This window comes from Equus quagga, chromosome 14, assembly GCF_021613505.1.
Source record: "Equus quagga isolate Etosha38 chromosome 14, UCLA_HA_Equagga_1.0, whole genome shotgun sequence".
Classification (NCBI taxonomy): domain Eukaryota; kingdom Metazoa; phylum Chordata; class Mammalia; order Perissodactyla; family Equidae; genus Equus; species Equus quagga.
The window spans coordinates 63,315,415-63,335,416 of NC_060280.1; the positions used below are offsets into that span (position 1 = coordinate 63,315,415).

At 45.2% G+C, this 20,002-nt stretch overlaps 1 protein-coding gene across 2 annotated transcripts in view; it reads right to left on the bottom strand.

Moving 5' to 3' along the window:
* Positions 1-4,871: 4,871 nt before the first annotated feature.
* The window catches only part of CADM1 (cell adhesion molecule 1), a 313,265-nt gene continuing 298,134 nt past the window's right edge, over positions 4,872-20,002 (bottom strand). For both annotated transcript variants that reach the window (XM_046685799.1, XM_046685798.1), the window contains 2 exons: positions 9,787-9,918; positions 4,872-7,794 (listed from right to left, as the gene is read on the bottom strand). In XM_046685799.1, coding sequence (XP_046541755.1) covers positions 7,676-7,794; positions 9,787-9,918 — 251 coding nt within the window. In that variant the 3' untranslated portion in view covers positions 4,872-7,675. The remainder of the gene's footprint in view (positions 7,795-9,786; positions 9,919-20,002) is intronic.

Here is a 20,002-nt window from a genome sequence, read left to right on the forward strand (position 1 = left end):
CATTTGTGACTGAGAAGCTGCTCCCTCTTGACCTGCTAAAGGGAGTTTCATTCCCAGAGGTTCCTAACTAAGGGTGGGTCTGAGAGGCGGTACGGCGCTGGGGCCGTATGGCTGAAGCTAGCGGAACTAACTACACCACTTCTTGGCATTCCTGATGGCCACATGGGAATGCCACACAGGGAAGGACCCCACCCTTGTGCTAGGATGGTAGTGGTGGCCTTCAACACAGCCACCTCTGTCTCTGGAGCCCCCAGGCTGGTGGACCTAGTCTCAGCTCTCATTGGCTGGCTTTCCCAGGAGCTCTTCTTCTCCGCTCAGCAGCATCCTTTTCTTTCCACTTCTGTAGGCACTGCTTCTTGTCAGATCTCACGGCTGCTGGAGGTGAGTGGTGAGACAATGGCGGCCACAGCCAGAGACTTGTGCGTGCTGATAGAAACCAACCGGGAAAACACAAGAGGATTCAAGAGGGCCTGATTGGTTTTTTTGTTTGTTTGTTTGTTTTTTTAGCAATAGCTTTTGTAACTGAAGCCAGAAAGGGAGAAAACTGGTGATCTTGGCTGGGTCTAATGTGACGCAAGGCCCTTCTCGGTGCATTGATGTCTCTGCAAGGAAATCTATTATTTTCCATAAACTGTCTTAAGCATCTCCCGGGCTACGTTTCTGGCTGTGTTAAGAATCAAGCCATCAAGAACAGCTGTGAATGTTAGACACTTTCAGCAGCAGCAATGGGCTTTGGCAGGGAAGTAGGAGCAAAAAACCCAAGTAGGACATTTCAGTTGACAGTAATGCCATTTCCCCTTCCTTGTCCAAACGATAAAAGATTCATGCTCCTAATTGCAACACTATAGCTGCCCCCATCACTTTATTCTGGGAGAGGAGGTTAGAGAAAACAGGCCTAGAGAGAGGGAGAGAAAGAGAAAGAGAGAGAGATGGATAGTAATTTCATCACTAGCTAACAGGAACTGATTAGTGCGGAAGACTTCCTCCCATAGCAATACTTTTTAATCAGGTCTGCTGTGTCTGGGCAAACAGCTTTTGCGGGTTAGCTAGACTCGAGCCTGCCAGCATCCGTTGCAAGTTTAAACGATGAAATACACAACTACAGAGAAAACAAACCAAAAAGAGTAATAAAGTCACACATTTCAATATTCAGCAACCATTAAGGGATTTAAATATTTGCTTGCTACTAAAGCGCTTGTATTAGGCTCTTCCAACACCAGCTCTGGAAGACTGAAATATCAATTACAGATCAATTTTCCCCCTAAGTAAACACTAACGCGGGATAAATAGTATTAGAAGATGCAATCGTAACATTGCTGACTTCAGGATGGACTTCCTGCTGGTAACAGCAAGTTTAAGCTTGGTGATTAATTAACCTGAGAAGATAGCACTTAAGGAAGATTTAAGGCGATCATGTCTGAAATATGACTGTGAACCAGCGCACGTTTGGAGGGCAGGTGCAGAAGTCCTGGGCCCAGAGCACACACCAATTTGACCCTCAGTAGTAGTCTGCACTTTCCCCCGAATCACCGCCCCACAGCCCAACACCTCGAAGGATTAGGGAGGAGTGAAATGGGAGTTGAGGGTAGGTGTGCATGTGTGTGAGAGAGAAAGCAGTAGACATTAAGTCTGGTTCCTTGTTAGAATTCATGCCATACTTAAGTACGCAAGGCTCGAGTTGCATTTCCCAGCACTGACCACCAGGGGCACTCGACAGTTCATGCTCACTTGGGAATGAAAAACAAAAACAGAAAACAAAACAAAATTTCCTGTGTATGAAAGAACCTGGAAGCTGAGGATCAGAAGACTTGAAAACAGAAGATTCTTGCCTTCAAGTCTCAGTTTTAAGGTGCTCACATTATCCTTGTGCCTAACACTCTCTTTCTGGCATGTGTAAGAATGTGGGGGGTGACATGGGGGCACTGAATACTGTGGTTCTTGGCGGAGGCACATCTCACAAAGAAGGCAAGGAATATGGTTTGAATCTTTCTAACATCCCATACCTCATTCTGAAGGCCCCTCACCGTGTATGCTAGCAATGGTGAAGCTTTGCTTAGCCATTACCAAAAATGTCATTTTCCGTGGGGGAGAACAGGTATCCTGTCCTGGCAGGTCCTTGAGAATGATAGTACCAATAGCAGTAAACTCAGGGCTGGCTGGCTCATTCCTTCAAGGCCAACCTGAAAGCTACCTATATTGAGGGTGGATGGACTTATAAACGTCAAGGTTTGAAATATGGAAGTGACCTGTTCAGACTGAATATAAAGTGGGACTCTGGCAAGCAGATGCTTGGCTAGACTCCCTGTAAGGAATTGCTACTTGCTGAGTGCCTACTACGGGCCTACGACTGACTAAAATATTGGCGCACAAAGTCTTTTGGATGATGGCCAAGAGTCCCTTTTCCTTCTCTTGTATAGTGGGTTAGGACATCCAAGTGCTTCATTTCGGAAATATTTCCAAACTATGTATGTGTGGCTGCGGATAAAAATTTCACTCTGAAGGGATTTGGCAGCCAAGTCTTCATGACTAAGGGCTGTATATTTGGCATCCTGGCACAAAGGCATGTTCGTCTTAGGCATAATTTTATAATGAAACAAAATGCCTGCGCATAAGCAGGGTCTCTCTACATGTAGCCTGGTGACTGCATGGCTGCTTTAAGGTTCTGGATGACAGAATCAAAGGAACGTTTCTCCATGGAGTAAGTCCACGGCAGCACAAGAATTACATTTCGAGTAGACAGAGGACAGTGAAAGATTGCACCAATTAACACCCGCATATCACCTCGGGGTTCCAGTTGATGTATTTGGAGAATGCAAGCAGGCCAAAACATTTGTACAAAGTCTCCAGAGGAAGCGAGGACCGTTTTCACTCCCATACCAATGAAGGCCCAGGGAACTTATCAAGCTCCTGCTAAGGTGGATGCTTCTGGTGCCTTCTCATCTGCATGCCCTGTGGAACTCAACCGCGACTGTGCAGCAAGTCGCTGCCTCCCATCTGCCTCAGTTCAATGAACCTCTTGGGTCCCTTCTTTGTAGGTTACAGCTGAATCTGCAGCCTCATGCTAGACACGGGGAGGGGGCTGGGGACACGAAACACATTGCATGCCACGTGGTCTGGACTAACCACACTAATGAATGGTGGGAAGAAAGGGCTCGTTAAACATTCCATGGCAAGCTTCACAGGGCATGGGGTGTCCACCCGCACAGGGGTCCAAAGAGCGCCCTCCACTTGGGTAGTGACCACTTCTTGGTAGCCCTGGGTAACCTTCTATCTTTTTAATTACCATTTGCCTCTATCTTGTATTATGACCAACCTGTTACTCGGTGTCTGGCAACTTATTTGCTAAGCATTTACCGCTTGTCTCATTTCTCTCTCCTAACAACCCTTGTGGTGACCTTTACCTTACGGAGCAGGAGACCAAGGCCAGGCAGGGTGAGTAACTTGCCGGAGGCTTCACAGCTAGTAAGTGTCAGAGCAGAGATTCGAACCCAGGCAGTCTCTTAGCACGCTCTCTTGCTCTCTACCCTCTATCATCGTTAGGGTCTTTTTATAGAGCTCTGATGACTTAGTGCTCCCCACTGCTCCCTGCCCTCTGGCAGAGGCTGAGAGAGGCCCCTGAAATCTTGACTCCTCTGCCTGGACTCTGAGAACAGCCACGAGACTGATCCCACCCTCCACACCTCATCTGCTTTCACTTTATTCTTCCCGTGCCAATGAGCAGGCTGGCTGGGCTTAGCGCCCTCTGTACCTTTGACTCGCATTCCCTCTTCACTAAACCATCCTTTCAGGTCCAGCGGGGGTCCCAGCTCCTCCGGGAAGCGGTCTTGACTCGCCAGCCTTCAATGATATCCTTTCTCCAACTAATTCCCACAGCATTCTCTGGGCTCCTTAACTATACTCAGTGTGGCCCCTATAGCTGAGGATCACTTCACGTTTTCATGTGGATCTAACTGATGCCACAGTCAGCCTCCAGAGACCACCTTATACTTCTCTGTGTTTCTCACAAACAGCAGGTGCTCAATAAGTGCATATCTATCTGATCAGCTGATTTTTACAGAGATAGGCAAAGACCAGGCCAGGATGGAAGAGGCTGAAATGAGATACACGACCTTTGGCTTTCTGGAGCTTACCTTCTCTTCCACTGCTGAGCTGTCCCCATTATCTGTCTGAGAGAGAAAAGGGGAACTCAACTGCAGCTGGGGGAGTGAAGGGAAAGGGTAGTTTGGGGCTGATTTATATATTATCTGTGCATTTGTAAGCTCAGTCACCATGAAGTGTAGTCATTGCTCACTTCAGCCTGCAAGGCAAGGAGGATGACAACAGACTGAATCCTACGGTACCCCCGAGCCTGGACGTCTCAGCAGCCTGAACAGTGAGTGAGAACAATCTTCCGTAGGGGGCCAAGCCAGTCGTCTGCAGAGTATGTCATCTTTTTGTTAAAGGAGAGAGAACTTGAAATGAAGAAGGCGGAATGGATTGTTAAGACACGAAATCCCAAAGGAAGAGACAGGTGGAGCAGCCAACACAGGAAAGTTGGTGGGGGTGGTGGGTGAAAAGAGGGAGAGGGAGGCAGGAGACGAATCCACAGGAGGGGCCTGTCCTGGCGGGCCCGCCACTGCATCCCGCACACCTGCACAAATCGCTGAGTCAACGCTGCCAGAGCACCTGGCCCACCTGTCCACTGAGAGGGGAGAAGGAGGAGGAGAGAGAAAGCAGTTCAAGGAAACCCAGCCGGCAGCATTTCCTAGCATCTACCACCCGCACGCGTGGCCCTGTGCGAGGTCCTAAGGAGGAAGCTGGACCAGGGGCCCATCTCTTCTCTCGCGCCGAGGTGTCCGTAAGAAGTCCATAATGAGATGAAAGGATCACTTTGTAACATTAATTTTTTTTATTAAGAAGACAGATATTTTATAGTACTTTTTTTTCTTTTTTTTTTTGTAAAAATGGTATACATGAACCAATACAAAATGCGAATGGGAACATATGGATATGGAGTTTCTCACACTGTAACATTGTTCATGTACACCTCAGAAACAGAACTGGCCTAAAGGGAAAAATAAGACGTCGGTGTGACTAAAGAACAAGCTTATTTGGCATCAATTATACATCCTTCATATTTTATATTCCTTTAAAAAACACAAAAAAACAAGTTTGTTCTTTCTTCACTCTAAAAAAAGTGATCAACCTGTACAAAGTAATACTCAACAATACATTTCAAACAGTGCACTGTATACTTAAGAAAAAATACATAAACCAATATACAACTAAAATCCATTAATTTCCTGTTTTTGCTTTGTTTTATTATTTTTTTTTTCCAATGTGTGGGGCCTACACTTTGCAATCTACCTGAGACGGAAAACACCAATCGAAACACATGAACCTGAGACATGTCAACATTGTAAGCCATAAAGTTACATCAGGAACACTGCACTACTGTACACTTTTCAAAACAGAAAGATGGGAGGTCCCAAAAAGGAGATGCCAATTCTGTGAGCAATGGTATTTTTTTTTTCATTTTTTGTTTTTCTCTCCTAAAAAGAACAACGGAAAAAGACCTTTCAACAACATGCTAAATGGTTCTCACCCTTTGATATGGTTAGACTATGGTCAGAACGGGTGCTAAGGGCTCGGAATAGAGCTGCACGTTATAAAATTCATTGAAAAAGGGATGTCCATTGTGGCTTTTCGTCTTGGTTAAGTGCCCGGGGATAGGAGAGGGGAAACGAGATGCTGCTCGATATGGATTTTCTTTTACATACTAGTCCGTTCCCAAAAGGCCCCCATATTGCAATGGTTCTATCAAAGGTTAAAGTAAAGACAAGAAAAATAAACACGCTTTCAAACAACAAAGAGTTGACACTTTTTTCCCCTTAAATAAATCAGCATAAGTTTTCCACATAATGTAACGATAGTAAAAATGCACCTTGCAAAATCCAAAAGTACTCACTGAAAATGTTATATAATATATATTTATATATATATAGATCTATCTTTTTTGATGCCATCTTTCCATAGGGACTGTATTCTGGAGTCTGGAGCCTTACCAAAACATATGGTAAGAGTTTAGTTTTCGTCCTTCAGGACTACTTCTAGATTTCCTAGACGTTTCAGTGAAAATCCCCACATTTCTTTAAAAAAATGTAAATGGTAACTTGACTCCTCTACCTTTTCCCAAGGCTCCCCATCGAAGATATGTTCAAGGTAACTTATTTTAGTAGCTATGCACTATGGCTGCCATCATGCGAGGATCAGTAATTTTTTGGCAGATGGTTCTTAAGGCTGAGGAAAGAGGCCAAGGCTAGTGTATGAAAGGTAAAAAGATAAAAACACTCACATTTGAGTTTTGATTAAGTAACTGAAAATCCCTACATGCTGTTTTTCCACCTCTGCTCTGACCTTTCGAGAACTGAGATCGACAGCAGACCAGTGTGAGAACAATACCGGCCCTTCTTTTGTACCTCCTGCCTTTGTCAAGCCAAATCTGAAGGAATGAAAGTTTCACACGGATTCGAGTTGGAAATCCCAGCATGACAAATATCTGTAATATACAGTACATGCAGGCCACATCCTACTGCCTTCCTAACTAAGCACAAAAGGAGAAAAAAACCCTGTCCCACTCATTCGCACACCACACGTACTTGCTTTTTCCTACAAATTAGTGAGAAGTAAGGCCGATTGGGAAAGGTGGATGGAATCATTTGGAACAGAAATAACCAGAGCAGAACTGTCTTTCCCCCTCCCTACTTCCCCTCCTGTGGCAAGTCAAATTTGTCCACTTATATAAAAGGAACAGACCGCACCTGTCAGGTCTGTTTAGGGCATTGAAAAAGGAGGAGACCTTTCCGCCCCAAACCTTTCTGGACAGTGTGGGGTATCTCTACTGAGCCGTCTACAGATACAGAATTAAAGACAGATTCAATCTCATTGTGACACACCTCACTTGCAGATAACCCTGTACAGTAATGTAGTTCCACAGCAAACAGAACATTTTCAGAATCACAGTCTAAGTTTCTAGTCTTCACTGCTCTAAGTATTTGAAACATGGGCAGCAGCAAAGAGTGCTCATTGTTTGTTCACCCAAATCTTTACGACAACAGAGAAGAATGCATTATGGATACACTAAATTCTGAACTATGAAATCTAAACTGTGCTGGTTCTCCTTTTATGAAACTGAATTTTGAACAGAAAGCAGTTACTTCAGAAATAAACGGAAAAAGTCAAAACGGTAACAAAATAAGAGGAAAAAAGATTCTAAGGAATCCCAGCAGGCAAATTCCAAAATGGGAGATTTTGGAAAAAATCCAAAATATTTCGGGAAAAATAAATGCGCACAAAGGAAGGAAACAAAAAAAAAGGGGGGAACACAACAAACAAACAAAAAAACAAGGCACAGAATTTTCTGCAATCTATCCAAACTAAATGCAAGCAGCCAAGTTTGACTTGGTAGGAAGAAATAAAAATTAAACAAACCAACAAAAAACGAGGTGTCAAACAGCAGTGTGTACTTTTCAAAGAACATTTTGTTTTTACACAGCAAATCCCAAGCCTTCCCAGGCTCGCACCTTTCCACCCATTCATAAAAAAACACACGAATTTCTCGCGAGTTCCAATATCACTGTCTCTTTATCATCTAAATAGGGCCAGTTGGACACCTCATTGAAACAAAAAGGCTGATCTAGATGAAGTACTCTTTCTTTTCTTCAGAGTTGTTCTGTCCTCCTTCTGCATTGATTATAGCTGTGTCTGCGTCTGCTGCGTCATCGGCTCCTTTGGCTTCATGAGTGAAGTATGTACCTGAAAGATGAAGGGGTAAAGGACCGTGACTGTCTGATGGCCTCTGTGTAAAGTGGTACAGAGATGGCAACTTGCTTTATGGCCATCATCAGCCGAAGTGGTGTGCAGGCAGCAGAGGGGAAAAAACAATTGGAAGAAGAAAGCAAGGTGGGTGAGACAAATGGGGATCCGGGGGTTCCAAAGGCACCACTCCAACTGAACCGCTGCGATATAATTCAGCAAATGAGACATTAGAGCAGTGATTATGACCAGAGGATGTCAGCAGAAGAAGACGTGAGTGGGAGCTAAAAATGTAGAAAGCTGGAGAGCTGCTGACTAACGTATACACAGTAAACACCCAGGACCAATGACCAGATATGTGCACATACATGGTTAAAGACCAAAGCAAGGAAGAGCAATTAGCCAATAAATGAATTAGGGCCCTGATGATGTTCTACTGTCACCTCAAATCGTTTATCTGCACCCTTGTCTCCTGTCTCCACAAATCGCTATTGCCTATCGGTAAGTGACAGTGTGCTTGAACTTGCACAAGGATGCTTGGTTATCTTCTGCCTTTCATTTGGGAGTGGGGTTCCAGATCGAGAAATAATTTGATAGCATAACAGTTGTAATGAAGGCTTGGCCTCTGCCTTAAGGAATAAGTGATTCTCATTCATAAGGTAACTCTAGGCCGGACCCGGATTCATGGATTTGCTAATTGGCACAGCCACTTTATAATGACAACAGACAGAACGTTACAAAGTTGGCGACACTCTCATCAGCAAGTCCCAAGAGTTTGCATGGAGAAAGACAAGGACTGCACCTCGGTGTGATAAATAGGTAGAGTTTACGCTGCCTCTCACGACCCAATCACCCTCCTCCCATTATACAGTGCGTTCTTGAAAATTCTTAAGTGAAAAAAAGGTTGATACATTCGCTGTATTTTCAGGTTTTCAAAGGGACAGATCTGAGAAAGCGGGCAGTCAACACTCCCCTCCTGTATCCTTTCCTCTGCGGACTGTGCCCTCTGCCCCTGGTTCTCCGCAGCTGCTGTGGACACTTCGGCCCTGCTCTCTGGCCTTCCCCTCCTGGCTCTATCAGCTCAACAGCAAGAGGCTGGGAGTTCTCAGTCAAACAGACAAACCCCTGGGCTTGGACAGAGGCTACGCATGGTGCTGAGGGTCCCAAACCGTTTTACGCTCGAGACGGGCACTTCAGATCCTAAAGGTGCTGTCAAGTACCTTGGACCTCCCCTGCTGTGCTCAAGGGGACTTCCCCAAGCCCACGCTCTACAATCAAGCAGTATGCAAGCGCTAGGGTTAATCCTACAGGAAAGCCCTGCAAGCTCATTGCACAGCGCTTCAGAAAAATAACTGAGAAAGACAAGGGCCGACAAAGAAAAGGAAGAATAAATTACCAAGAGGGGAGGAGAGGATCAGAGCAGCATGGGGCAGAGAGGAGGAGCGTTGGAAAAGATGATTGCCCATCCAGACTGCACAGTTGAGAAGTGTGATGATTAATGGCAATTTAAATCAATTGCACTGATAATTTCAAAAATACATATTTATGTGGCTTTTAAGGCACATCAAACCAAGGAAGGCTTCTAACTTCTGTGACCAGCTGACCCAGAGCTGGGGGCCAGGGAGCAGAGCCCGCCTGCTTCCCAGAAAGTGGTAAGTTATGGGTATGCTCTTTCCATATTTATCATATTGGGCTTCACACCACACCAGCCCCTATTTTTTACTCTATCCCCAACTATGGATTGTAGAATAACAAATCTAAAAAGTTTTATATTTAGAGAAAATCCAAATCAAGGAGTGCTACTCATCAGCTCTCAGAGGCCTAATCAGCAGCCGCTAAGATTTTTGCTTTTTTCCTCTCTCGGTTTCAGGAATCAAAGAGGCTATGTGGCCACATAAACCGAATTGCCTATCAAGGACAACCTTGTAAGGTCCCGAAATGCAGGGGCTGTGGTGACGCGAGGCCTCCTGCCTGCCAAAGCCCCTTGCTTACCTTTATGTCTGGCAAAATAGCGCCCCAGAATGATGAGCAAGCACAGCATGGCAAACACCACCACGGCCACGACGCCGCCAATCACGGCATGATCCACTGCCCTTATGGCGCCTTCTTCACCTGCTCGAGAATCTGTTGAAATCAGAAGAGGAATAGGGATGTAGAGCTCATTACGAGACACCAGGAGCCCTGGAGACTCTGCCTCCAGGGTCAGTGGTCACCTTCTTTTTTAATGGAGGAGTCAGAGAGAACATCGAGATGGATCAAGTTACACCGAGGGAACAGACTGACCTGTCCAGGGCTGAATTGATCTGTTCTCCCCACAAGGCAATTTCATTATAAGCAGCAGAGGAGCGCTAATGCATGTGGAACAAGCTCAGGGAGCAGAGAGGGAAGAAGGAGAGTCTATCCAGGCCTGACCTGGTCTTAGCCTTCACTCTATCTGTATCCAGTTGCAGATCCTATTAAGGAGGGCCGCCCTAACTATTGAAGGGCGTCAGAATGGCACCTTAGGGCAGTAGCAGGAGCGGTGGAGGGGAGGCTGGAGGCCCAGTGACTTTCCCGGATAGGCATATGCAACAGGAAAAGTAAGGAGCTCAAATGCCACCGCTGCCTGGAGATAAAACATGGATTAGAAGACTAAAGACAAGCGACGTGCTTGCTACGTTTAGGATGTACGAGGGAGTAAGCCTCAATCTAAAACCTAAAAACCTATTTCAAAAGAGACAGCAAGGAATAATCGTCCATCGCCACAGACGGTTTTTATTTTATTTATTTAACACTTCACAACGCAATTAATTTTCCCTTATAAGCTTCACTCCCTCAGGGTGTCTTCTTCTGACTGAGGAACGACATGTTTGGCTGGGGAACAACTCCAAAATGGACCCGGAATGAGCTATGGCGATGCAGAATGGATGTATGGCAGTGTAAACAATTTTAATTTAGGAATGTGGCTACATCACCCCTTGCTGAAATCCTAATGGCACCCGAGATTTATAATGTAGTAAAAAACAATTATTCTCCCGTTGATTAATACATTAACATTTTGGAGTGGAAGCTAAACCATTGTCTTTTTTTTTTATTGAGTCAAGTACGACACCTCCATTAAAATGATTTACTAGCTGTACCTTACAATTTAAGCACAGCAGCAACAGAAACGGTAAAAATCTTTTAACTTTACATGATTTGTGAAGTCATATGTGAAGGATTTACCATTTAAATCTTTCAGTACAAGAAGCACATGGCCTATAAATCTGTCCCCTTGCAGTTGCTGGACGCCTAAGAGAAATGCATTTCAGCAGGAAGACTGAGAGTGCAAATTCAAGTCAATTCTTAAGAAAGATTTATCTCTGTCTCTCTCCAAAGAACAGAGCAAATCTCTGAAGCCTCCACCTCTAATAATATTTGAAGTTTATCGATCAAGTGTACAGATCCGTGACAGCTAAAGGTAATGGTGCTCTTTTGAGCCGAAACCTGATACAATGCTTTCAGCAGGAGAGCGTGATTTACACTTTCTATCGATATTTCCAATTCTGCTCTGAGATTAAGTACTGAAGGATGTGGGGAAATAACTCGTGACTGAGGGGTCCATGAAAAGTGTTTTAATTAAAAGAGTTTAAATTAAAAAAAAAATGACGTATTTAAAGTGTTTCATTAAGTTACCTTTGAAAGGACTACAAAAAAACCAAAAATCCAAACCCGGACAGAAACGCCGAATCAGAGGCAGCGGCAGGTCGCCCAGGACAACAGGCTGATGGGCGTTTAATTGGAGAATGGAGATGGGGTGGAGGCAGAGAGCACTGCAGCCAATTAGCCCGCTCCGTGATGTGCGAGCCCCTCCAGCAACACGTCTAATAAGCTCGACTTGAAACGTGGCGGAGAGGAATCTCCCTCCTCAGCCAAAAGTGTGCCTCCTGCAGATTCAACAGCCTCCGTGTCTTGAAAGTCATTTCGACGAGGTGGAGCTCAGCCGTGGGAGGGGAGCACTCCCCTCGGGGTGCCCCTGGACACGGGGTACCTGGAGGTACCAAAATTGCTTATGGGGAGACAAAAGTTAACAGAAGAGCCAGCAAGTTGTGTTTTCCTCAGGGAGCTGTCAAAATGGGGGATCTTGTGGGAATGAGAATTGACTAATCTCCAACTGCCATGAGCTTCAGATGTATTGAAAAACAAGGGTCTTTCAACTAACTCCATATGTCTTAGAACTGGGTGAGGAAAACAAAGCGATCCTAGCTATTGAGGGGAGGGGAAAGTCAGGCACAAGAGGTGAAGACAGGTCCTGGCCCGGGAAGACTCAGAGCAGAAAGAAGCTTTGAGAAGCTGTCCCAGGCAAAGACCTAACCCCTCAGGGGAAGGCACTCTCATGTCTACTGTTAGAAGACAGCCTCCTCCATGCCCAGGCACAGGAACATTCTAGAAGCCTAACAAGTGAGAGCAAGAAGCTCTGTCATAAAGAAAAACAAACAAAACCTCACAGGGCATGTATCTGTGGTATTAATTTCTCTAGCCAAAACTACTCAGTTGACCTTGCTCGCCATGAACTGAGAGCTAAATATGCTTGGGGCTGCTCTTTCTTCCCATGTTAAACATGCGGGTTCTAGTTACCTTCCCTGCCCTCAAGGACACACATATTTTACAGATACTTATTTATAAGGGTAATCTCTCCAGCTATCTTCTGATACTCACTTTGATCAGAAAGTTTACTACTACCAGTTAATCACTGAGACATTTTTCCTGCCTTCAATTACTGCAGACGGACACAGAAGGTAACTGATGTTTAATTTACAGGGAAGATTCCAGATTGCAAGCTCCTTACCGCCTCTTCCCACCTCTACCCCACCCCTGGGTTTACTGCGGGAGGTACTGATGGAGCTGTGGCCGCTCACCAGCGCCTCTGTCAGGGTTTGGCCTCCTCTATGAAGAGCAGTGCAGTTTCTAGACTCATCTCAGTCCTTTCTCTTGTTTTCATGTGTGGGATGGGTGGGAGAGTTTTCACAGTGCTCCTGATTGGCCCAAAGTGGTGGGGGGAACAGCGTGAAAGCTAGTTACCTACTGCTGGATTGGAACTGCCTGCATTGTGTGGGCTGGGGCCTCGCTCATGGTACAAAGCAACAGCGTAAGAGTTACACAAAGAGACACGGGGCTAATGGAGCAGGATGAAGACTGGAAACTGAAAGAAACATCGACCACCAGAAGCAGCATGGCTCTGACAAAGGCCATCAGCCACTTGGCCCTTCCTGTTTCACTGACAAAGCAAGAGCTCTGGCCAGTTCCTTGAGAAATTACTTCTAAGTGAAAAACTTGGGTAAGTCTGTGACTTTCACCATCACCATCACCCCCGAGATCCTGCTCCTCTTGGGGTGCTGACCCTTTCACTCAGGTCCTGTGAACTTTCCCGGGGACATCCTCTCTAGATTTCGGGGTCCTTTCCTAAATTAGACAGAGAAGGAAACCGAAGAGCCAGACTCTCCAGCTGCCCTGAGCTTCTACACTGAAAATAAATGTGTGCATGTAAAGCGGCACTTAGAAACATAACGGATCCTCAGGCAAGTGGACCGCTCTTCAGTTTAGAAGGCAGTGTTTTCCTGTTCTCTAAGAGACTACAACTGTTCCTCTCACTTAGGAACAGGTGTAAGAATGTCCACGTTTCTGGGACTAAGCTTTGCCCCGCCATCCTGCAGAGCGGAGCCATGTTTCTGCTTGGTGTGCGCTTATTGTATAAAGGTTAGTGCAACCTTGAAGAGTCAAGCATATTTGGGTGACAGTCCAACTGAAGTGAAGAAAGTCATCCAAATCATTTCACGTGTGACCTTAAGTAACTTAGGCCTCGTTGTTCCCTGAGTCTGGTTTTTAGGTGTGCTTTGTAAACGCTGGGAAGTATTCATGACAACTCACAGTTGTGGCACGGTTCTTCCTGCCTGGGCTGTCCCATCCTGCAGCTGTCTATGGCTCTAAGTGTGACATGAGTCTCTTTAAGGATAGATCAACGATGAACTGTTTAGTATTCGTGAGTTAGCTTTTCTTTTGGCAAAAAGCTGGAACAACTTGGCTCCAGGTGAGAGTTTACAGGCTGCTGGCAGAATGTTAAGTTGCCTACTACCGCTTGGGTCACAACTTCAACCACCCTGGGTTTGCGTTAGCATCTTAGAAACTGCAAGGACAAAAACATTTCAAAGAACTCCCAAGAGTGAGGCCCCAAACTGCTCAGATTTCTTTACCTTGGGCCAGGTGACCTGGCCCCATCCCTTGCTCATGGGCCATATGAAGGAGGGAGTTCTAAAGGCAGCAGTCCCCTAGGGCCAGACAAGAAAAGCGATTGCTAGTGGAACTTCAGTGTCCTTCCCCTCCCTCTCAGGGACTCCTCTTTCTCTACCTGCTCTCCCGCTTCAGAGTCCTTGCCAGAGTCACCCTTAATGCAGTGCTCTAGCAGTCACGCTGCCTGTGTGAGAACAGAGCTCGGCGACAGCTCCCAGTTTCTACGGCTACTTTACCACCTGGCACGGGATGCGAACATCAAGTGCCAAGCGAGTGCCTTAATCATGGATCTGCGATAAGCCCAAAAGGCTCTGCTGCCAAAGGCAGGGATCCATGGATAGCCAGGGAATGGCCAGTATATCCTAGACAAGCTCCTGGCAAATAAGGACTTTGGCAGAGGAAGTGACCGAGCGGATCACTCATGGCATCTGCAGCCGGCCCACGTTGCAGCCCGGGCTGCTCAGTCTGAGGCCAGTCTTTTTGCCAAAAGGACACCAAGTTTTCTACATCTGAGGAGCTGCAGGGTGATACAGTAATACATGGTAAAACGCATGGCACAGGGCATAACAGCCACCCCATGCTGTCACCCTGTGCTTCACATTTCAAAACATCCCCGGCTCAGGCTTGAAGGGACATTTAATAACTTGGGGAGATGTGGACATTCCCCTTAAATGCGCCTACCTCTTCTTTTCCTAGGTTATAAACTACCTTAGGTCTCATCTTAAAAATTAGTATTTAAAACATGAGGGAGATTCATCTTCTATTTACTGGACAATTCAGATGCTCAATCTCCTGTAACTTCCTCATCTACGGATGACCAGAGAAAATCTGGAATTGTTAACTTTTTGCAACAGTTCCCTCACTTGGTTTAGTTCTAGTCTTTTTCCTGGGCTGAGGTCTTGCTGGACAAGTCAGTTTCATTAAAAACTCTTACAATCAGTGTTTATAATGGAAATGCTGCCTCCAGCTTCCCAGGGCTGTAGGATTAGTCTATCTCAGAGGAAGTTTAATGACTAGGATGTCAATTGCTACTTCTCACTGGGAAGAAATAAAAAGCCTGACAGTGAGTTTTGCAAATCTGAGGCAAAAACAAAATCTGACCTCAAAGACAAAACCAAACCAACAAAAAAACCTGGCACCATCTGAAAAATGTAGCTCCTCATTCTCAACACCTATTGTAGCTCCTGTCATGGCAACAAAAATAAGCGTGCATTTTAAAAAGCACAACTTTATTACTGAAGGGGAACAAACTGAATGGCACGCGCTGACAAAATGCCACATTATTTGCTAATCCTAATATGTTATTCTTCTTTAAGATTTGCTTTTCTCAGCACCAATTCAATTATAGATGCTACAAATCCTTCTGACATTTAATTCCCTCTTGTCAGAGTAGTAAATGTATACAGTACATGCACAGCTTTCCCATTAAGATGTTAATATATATTGGAGCACACCAGCCTCTGCAGCATAACCTTTCTTTTCTGTCTTCTTAGAAAGTGGAAGGGAAGGAATAAATGTAAGGCAAGAAATCATGAAGATTCCCATACAGCATCCCAGGCCGCTGGTCCTCCCCTTCAGCTGCATTTAATTCTAGCAGTGTAACTGCAGCTACGCTAGCATTTCAAAGCAACTATGTTAAGCTGCTCGAAGGAAAACTATAGTGATCATCATCATCGTGCCACACAGAGCTCAGTGTGCCTTCGTTTAAATTACAAGCACTGCACACCGGCTTTGGCTGTACATTGTCACTCCTCAGCGATCAGGGCTCCGGGCTCTCTAGGCTGTTACTGCCTACGTTCTCCTCCAGAAACAGGCCTGAACAGGAGATGCGGGATGAGTTGGGAGCTCATCTCCTGCACGGCCCAATGTACAGTGCCCTGGTCTTGCCGTCAGTTCTGGGGTAGAAAGTGGCCTTTGTGACTTTTCTGTGACTTCAGGCAGGTCAATCAGCCACTCTGAGCCATTGAGCACAATCATGCACTTTGCAGGGTCATTTTGAGACCCATTACCAACGTGTTGCTAAAGAGGAAAGAGCCTGTCTGGCCCAGGGCGTGGCACATCAGAGACACTCAATTAGTGTTATTTAAATCCACTATATTAAAGCCTAAGGAGGGCTGGACTCCAGTTCTCATCACTGATTCAAGACAAATACTTATCAGCTCGTTGTGGGGAAGGGCTGTACTGCATACTCAATCCTATTCTGAGAGGCTAAGATCACCCAAAACACTTGCCATGTTGAAGTCGCCAAGCCCCTTCTTTTCATTCATGCAGAATGGCACACAGTGTGACTGATGGCCTACCTGTCCTGTGTGGCAGTTAAGGCCATGGGCCCGGTGGCTGAAGGCCACCTAGTCCAAGTTATGATTCAGGGGTACCAACAAGGATATTAAATACTTGTTGTCAGCTAAATATGAGAACAAGTGTTTTTTTTTTTAAGTTGGTTTTACTCCAAGCAATTTATTTAGTTAATTTAACCAACAGTGGAAATGACTTGATGCAACAGGATGCAAATCCTCCCAAGACATTTAGCATCACCAGAGAGACCAAAAGGCATGCTCCTGAGTCCTCTCTATTCCTCTCATAATAACAAGGACTTTGAAGTGTGATCGCCTTTTCCGTTTGAAGCAAGAGGAAGGCACCGAGGATGACACCAGAGTTTTCCTTAAAGGAGTATAAAGAGGACAGTTGTAAAGTACTTCCAGACATACATTTCCCACTAGAATCTCTCTCTGGAGAAAGATGCTTCAGTGGACCTCAGGCATTTGGGGGGGGGGTGTGTGAGGAAGATGGATTAATGAATATGGTGAAATCACCCCAAAGCAGTGTCCAACCTGTAGAACTGGAATTCACATTTTGTGTTGTAGCCTGCCAACTTTTTAGTTTGGAGGAAAATTTCCTGTTTAATGATCTCCTTCCTCCCCATGGGGGAAACAGTAGCATGTTGGATTATGGGAAGATCAGCAGTATGATGAAGTTTAAACTCACATTGTGGGAAAGCCATGGAGAAGCTGGCCGGGACCCAATACGACTTGTCAGTCTACTAAACGGAATTTTAAAATAAGGGAATCTACATGTTTTAACTTTCTGTAATCCAACACTTTCCCATGGCATTTAGGACCTTCTCACTGGGAAACTGATCCCATAATTTCAGAGTCAATGGGACTGTGGCACTGAAAACATCTGAGCAGAGTTTAAGGTCTTCTTTGAAGGGGCAAGAGCTTGATTTGATGCTGGAAGAGATCTTCCCAGGTCAGTCAGTACACAGCTCTCCGCCTGACGGGCTCTGGAGAACCTCACTCTTCCCTCCTCATCCCCTGGATGCACAGACTCAACTGAAAAGGGTCCAAGAGGAGACAGATTCCCAAAAAGACCCCAGAGCAAAGGAAGTTTGTTTTCACGGGGGAAGGATAACCATTTTAAAACCCAAGTCTCCATTTCCTAGAGGGAGGAAGACCCGTATGTTCAAATTCTGACTCTGCCTTTTGAGTAAATCATTTGACCTCTGGAGCCCCAGTTTGCTCATTTGTAAACCGAGACTAACAACCCTTCCTGAGCAACCTCATGGGATTTTCATGAAAATCCTCCCATGGCCAGCTCATTGTCATCCATTGGTCTTCTGTCCCAGTGGCCTTCCTTGGTGAGCTTTTCTAAACTAGCCGCTGCCTCTTCCCGGCCCTCGCCATTCGCTTTTGCTTTACCTACTTTTTCTTTTTTCGCAGCATTTGTCACTGTCTGACAGCATCTTGTGCTTTGAGCCTGTCTCCCCCTCTAGAACGGAACTGTACAAGAGCCGAGGCCTGGTATGTGAGACCCATGCCTGCTCCAGTCAGGGTGGTTTTGCTCACTGCTGCATCCCTGCTGCCCAGCCCAGAGGCCAGCACGTAGGAGGAGCTCAAACAACTGTGTTGGATGAATGAAGATCAAATGACATCACTGATACGTATGAAAGAGCCTTCTAAGTTATACATACTCTGAAGATATGGGCTAAATGATACCACACTTTAGATTTATGGGCCATACCTTAAATGTGTCTACACAGCCCCACTGGTCTTTGTTTTCTTTATCATTATTGTTATTATTATTAGTCTACCAAAGAAATGAAATAGCCTGTTTGCCAAATCTGGGCCACAGTTTAGGTAGGGGCTAATTAACGAAAGAGTTCCTCAAAATGCTATGCCTGTTAGCAGTTTCTCACACACATTTCAAGCAAGTTCAGACAGACTTTGAGGACACTTAAAATAACCAGATGGTCTTACATCCCACCCTGGAACTGATAATCTGGACCCAAAGGGCTTTAAGGGCCTCCGTTATCTAAGTAGAGACTGTATTTGGAGCCCATGTTTCCTCTGTAATCCATTTAGGGCACTATAGTTGGCTCATCTGGATTCCTCCTTAACACCTGGCACGATTATCAGCGCCATTTAGAATTCGCCCTCCCCTCACGCTTTCCTATGTGTCGTGAGGGAAATGTTGCAGGAGTTTTCCAGATCACTTTCTCGTTTGTAGGGCAAGAGCTGAAAACACGTTTTTGGGAAGCATGACAGCTCTGGAATTTCTCGTCGGCCCTTTGCTTCAAAAGCAGAAGACTGAGGGACTGCTCTGATTGTGCTGGAGGGCCATTCTCTGGGACACTGTCTATCTACCACCGCTCTCACCACACAGTCCCCGTGGGCCCTTCCATTGCTCAAGGGAGGGAGGCAGGTGGAGACATTTTTAAAAAAGTTTTAAAATAAAATAGAAGGATAAATGCTTAAAGCTATTCTATTCCACATGGGTGGCAATAACCACCAGCTGTCACCAGGAAACAGCAGATGTAATTGATAAAACAATTCAAAACTCTTGTGGATCCGTCGTCAATAAAGTTAACACCCAAAAAGTAAATGAAAGGGTTCAAAGTAGAAGTGGATAAGCTTCCCAGGTCTGCCAATAATTAAATCACTGAAGTACAGACAAGCATAATTTTTTAATGCAGATTAAAGAGGAGGATCAGCTGGGCAACTTGCTTTGCTGGGTGAGGATGGAGCACCATATGTTGCTTATGAAATTGTCATTAGCTGAGGTAGCAGTGGTGAGCGGGGGAGGTGGGGAAGAGGGCGAGCAGGAGACAGACCATTAGTATTTAGAAGGAAGCGGAGGATGTAACATTTATCCGTAATAAGGAAAGGATGAAATTTCTACCCAGATGGAGCAGGGAATGGATGGTAATATTATTCATTACCACAGTTTAGCATTAAATGTGCAACACCTACTCTAATTTATTGACGGACTGTTTAAGACGGGTGTTAACCTGTTTGTCTTGTATTATAATTGAATTCAGTCTCTAGGCTACAGAAATTTGAGAAGTTCATCCTTTCTCAATCAATATGCTCCCCTTCAGTGACCCATTGCAAGACAGCTTCATAAAAAATAATGTATTTTGTTTTAATAAATTTAAACACGATGACAGCTGCTCAATTTTTATTGGTTGTTTTTTTTTTCCCTTCAGATGTCTCTTTGCTGCCGAGTGAAGCCAAGCTCACAATCAATAGTAATTGATTAATCAGCATCCCCTTTGAACAAAGGTGCTAATCAGTTTTTGATTAGTTCATCAAACCACATGCGAAGGCAGCCCAGCCCTGGCCTGATAGATCATCAGTGTTCTACATGACTTATGGCTCCTGAGCAATACAGGACGGCAGCATTCCTGGAGAAGGTGGGGGAGGGAGACGACGTAATTATTAATTTAACTGAATTATTATGAACACAAACAGTTGTTGGTTTATTGCTCCTGACTCAGGGGTGATTGATAGAACTGCAGCAAGGCCACAGCTGACTCGGTGCAGAGCTGTGAGATCCAGAGTATTCCTTAATTGATGATGCTGGGGTGGATGGCTGATTTAGTCCCATTTTCCTAAAGAGGAGAAAAATTACTTCTGCATATCTGAGTAATCCTCGTCTGGCTAATGGGCCAAGAGGGATCAGG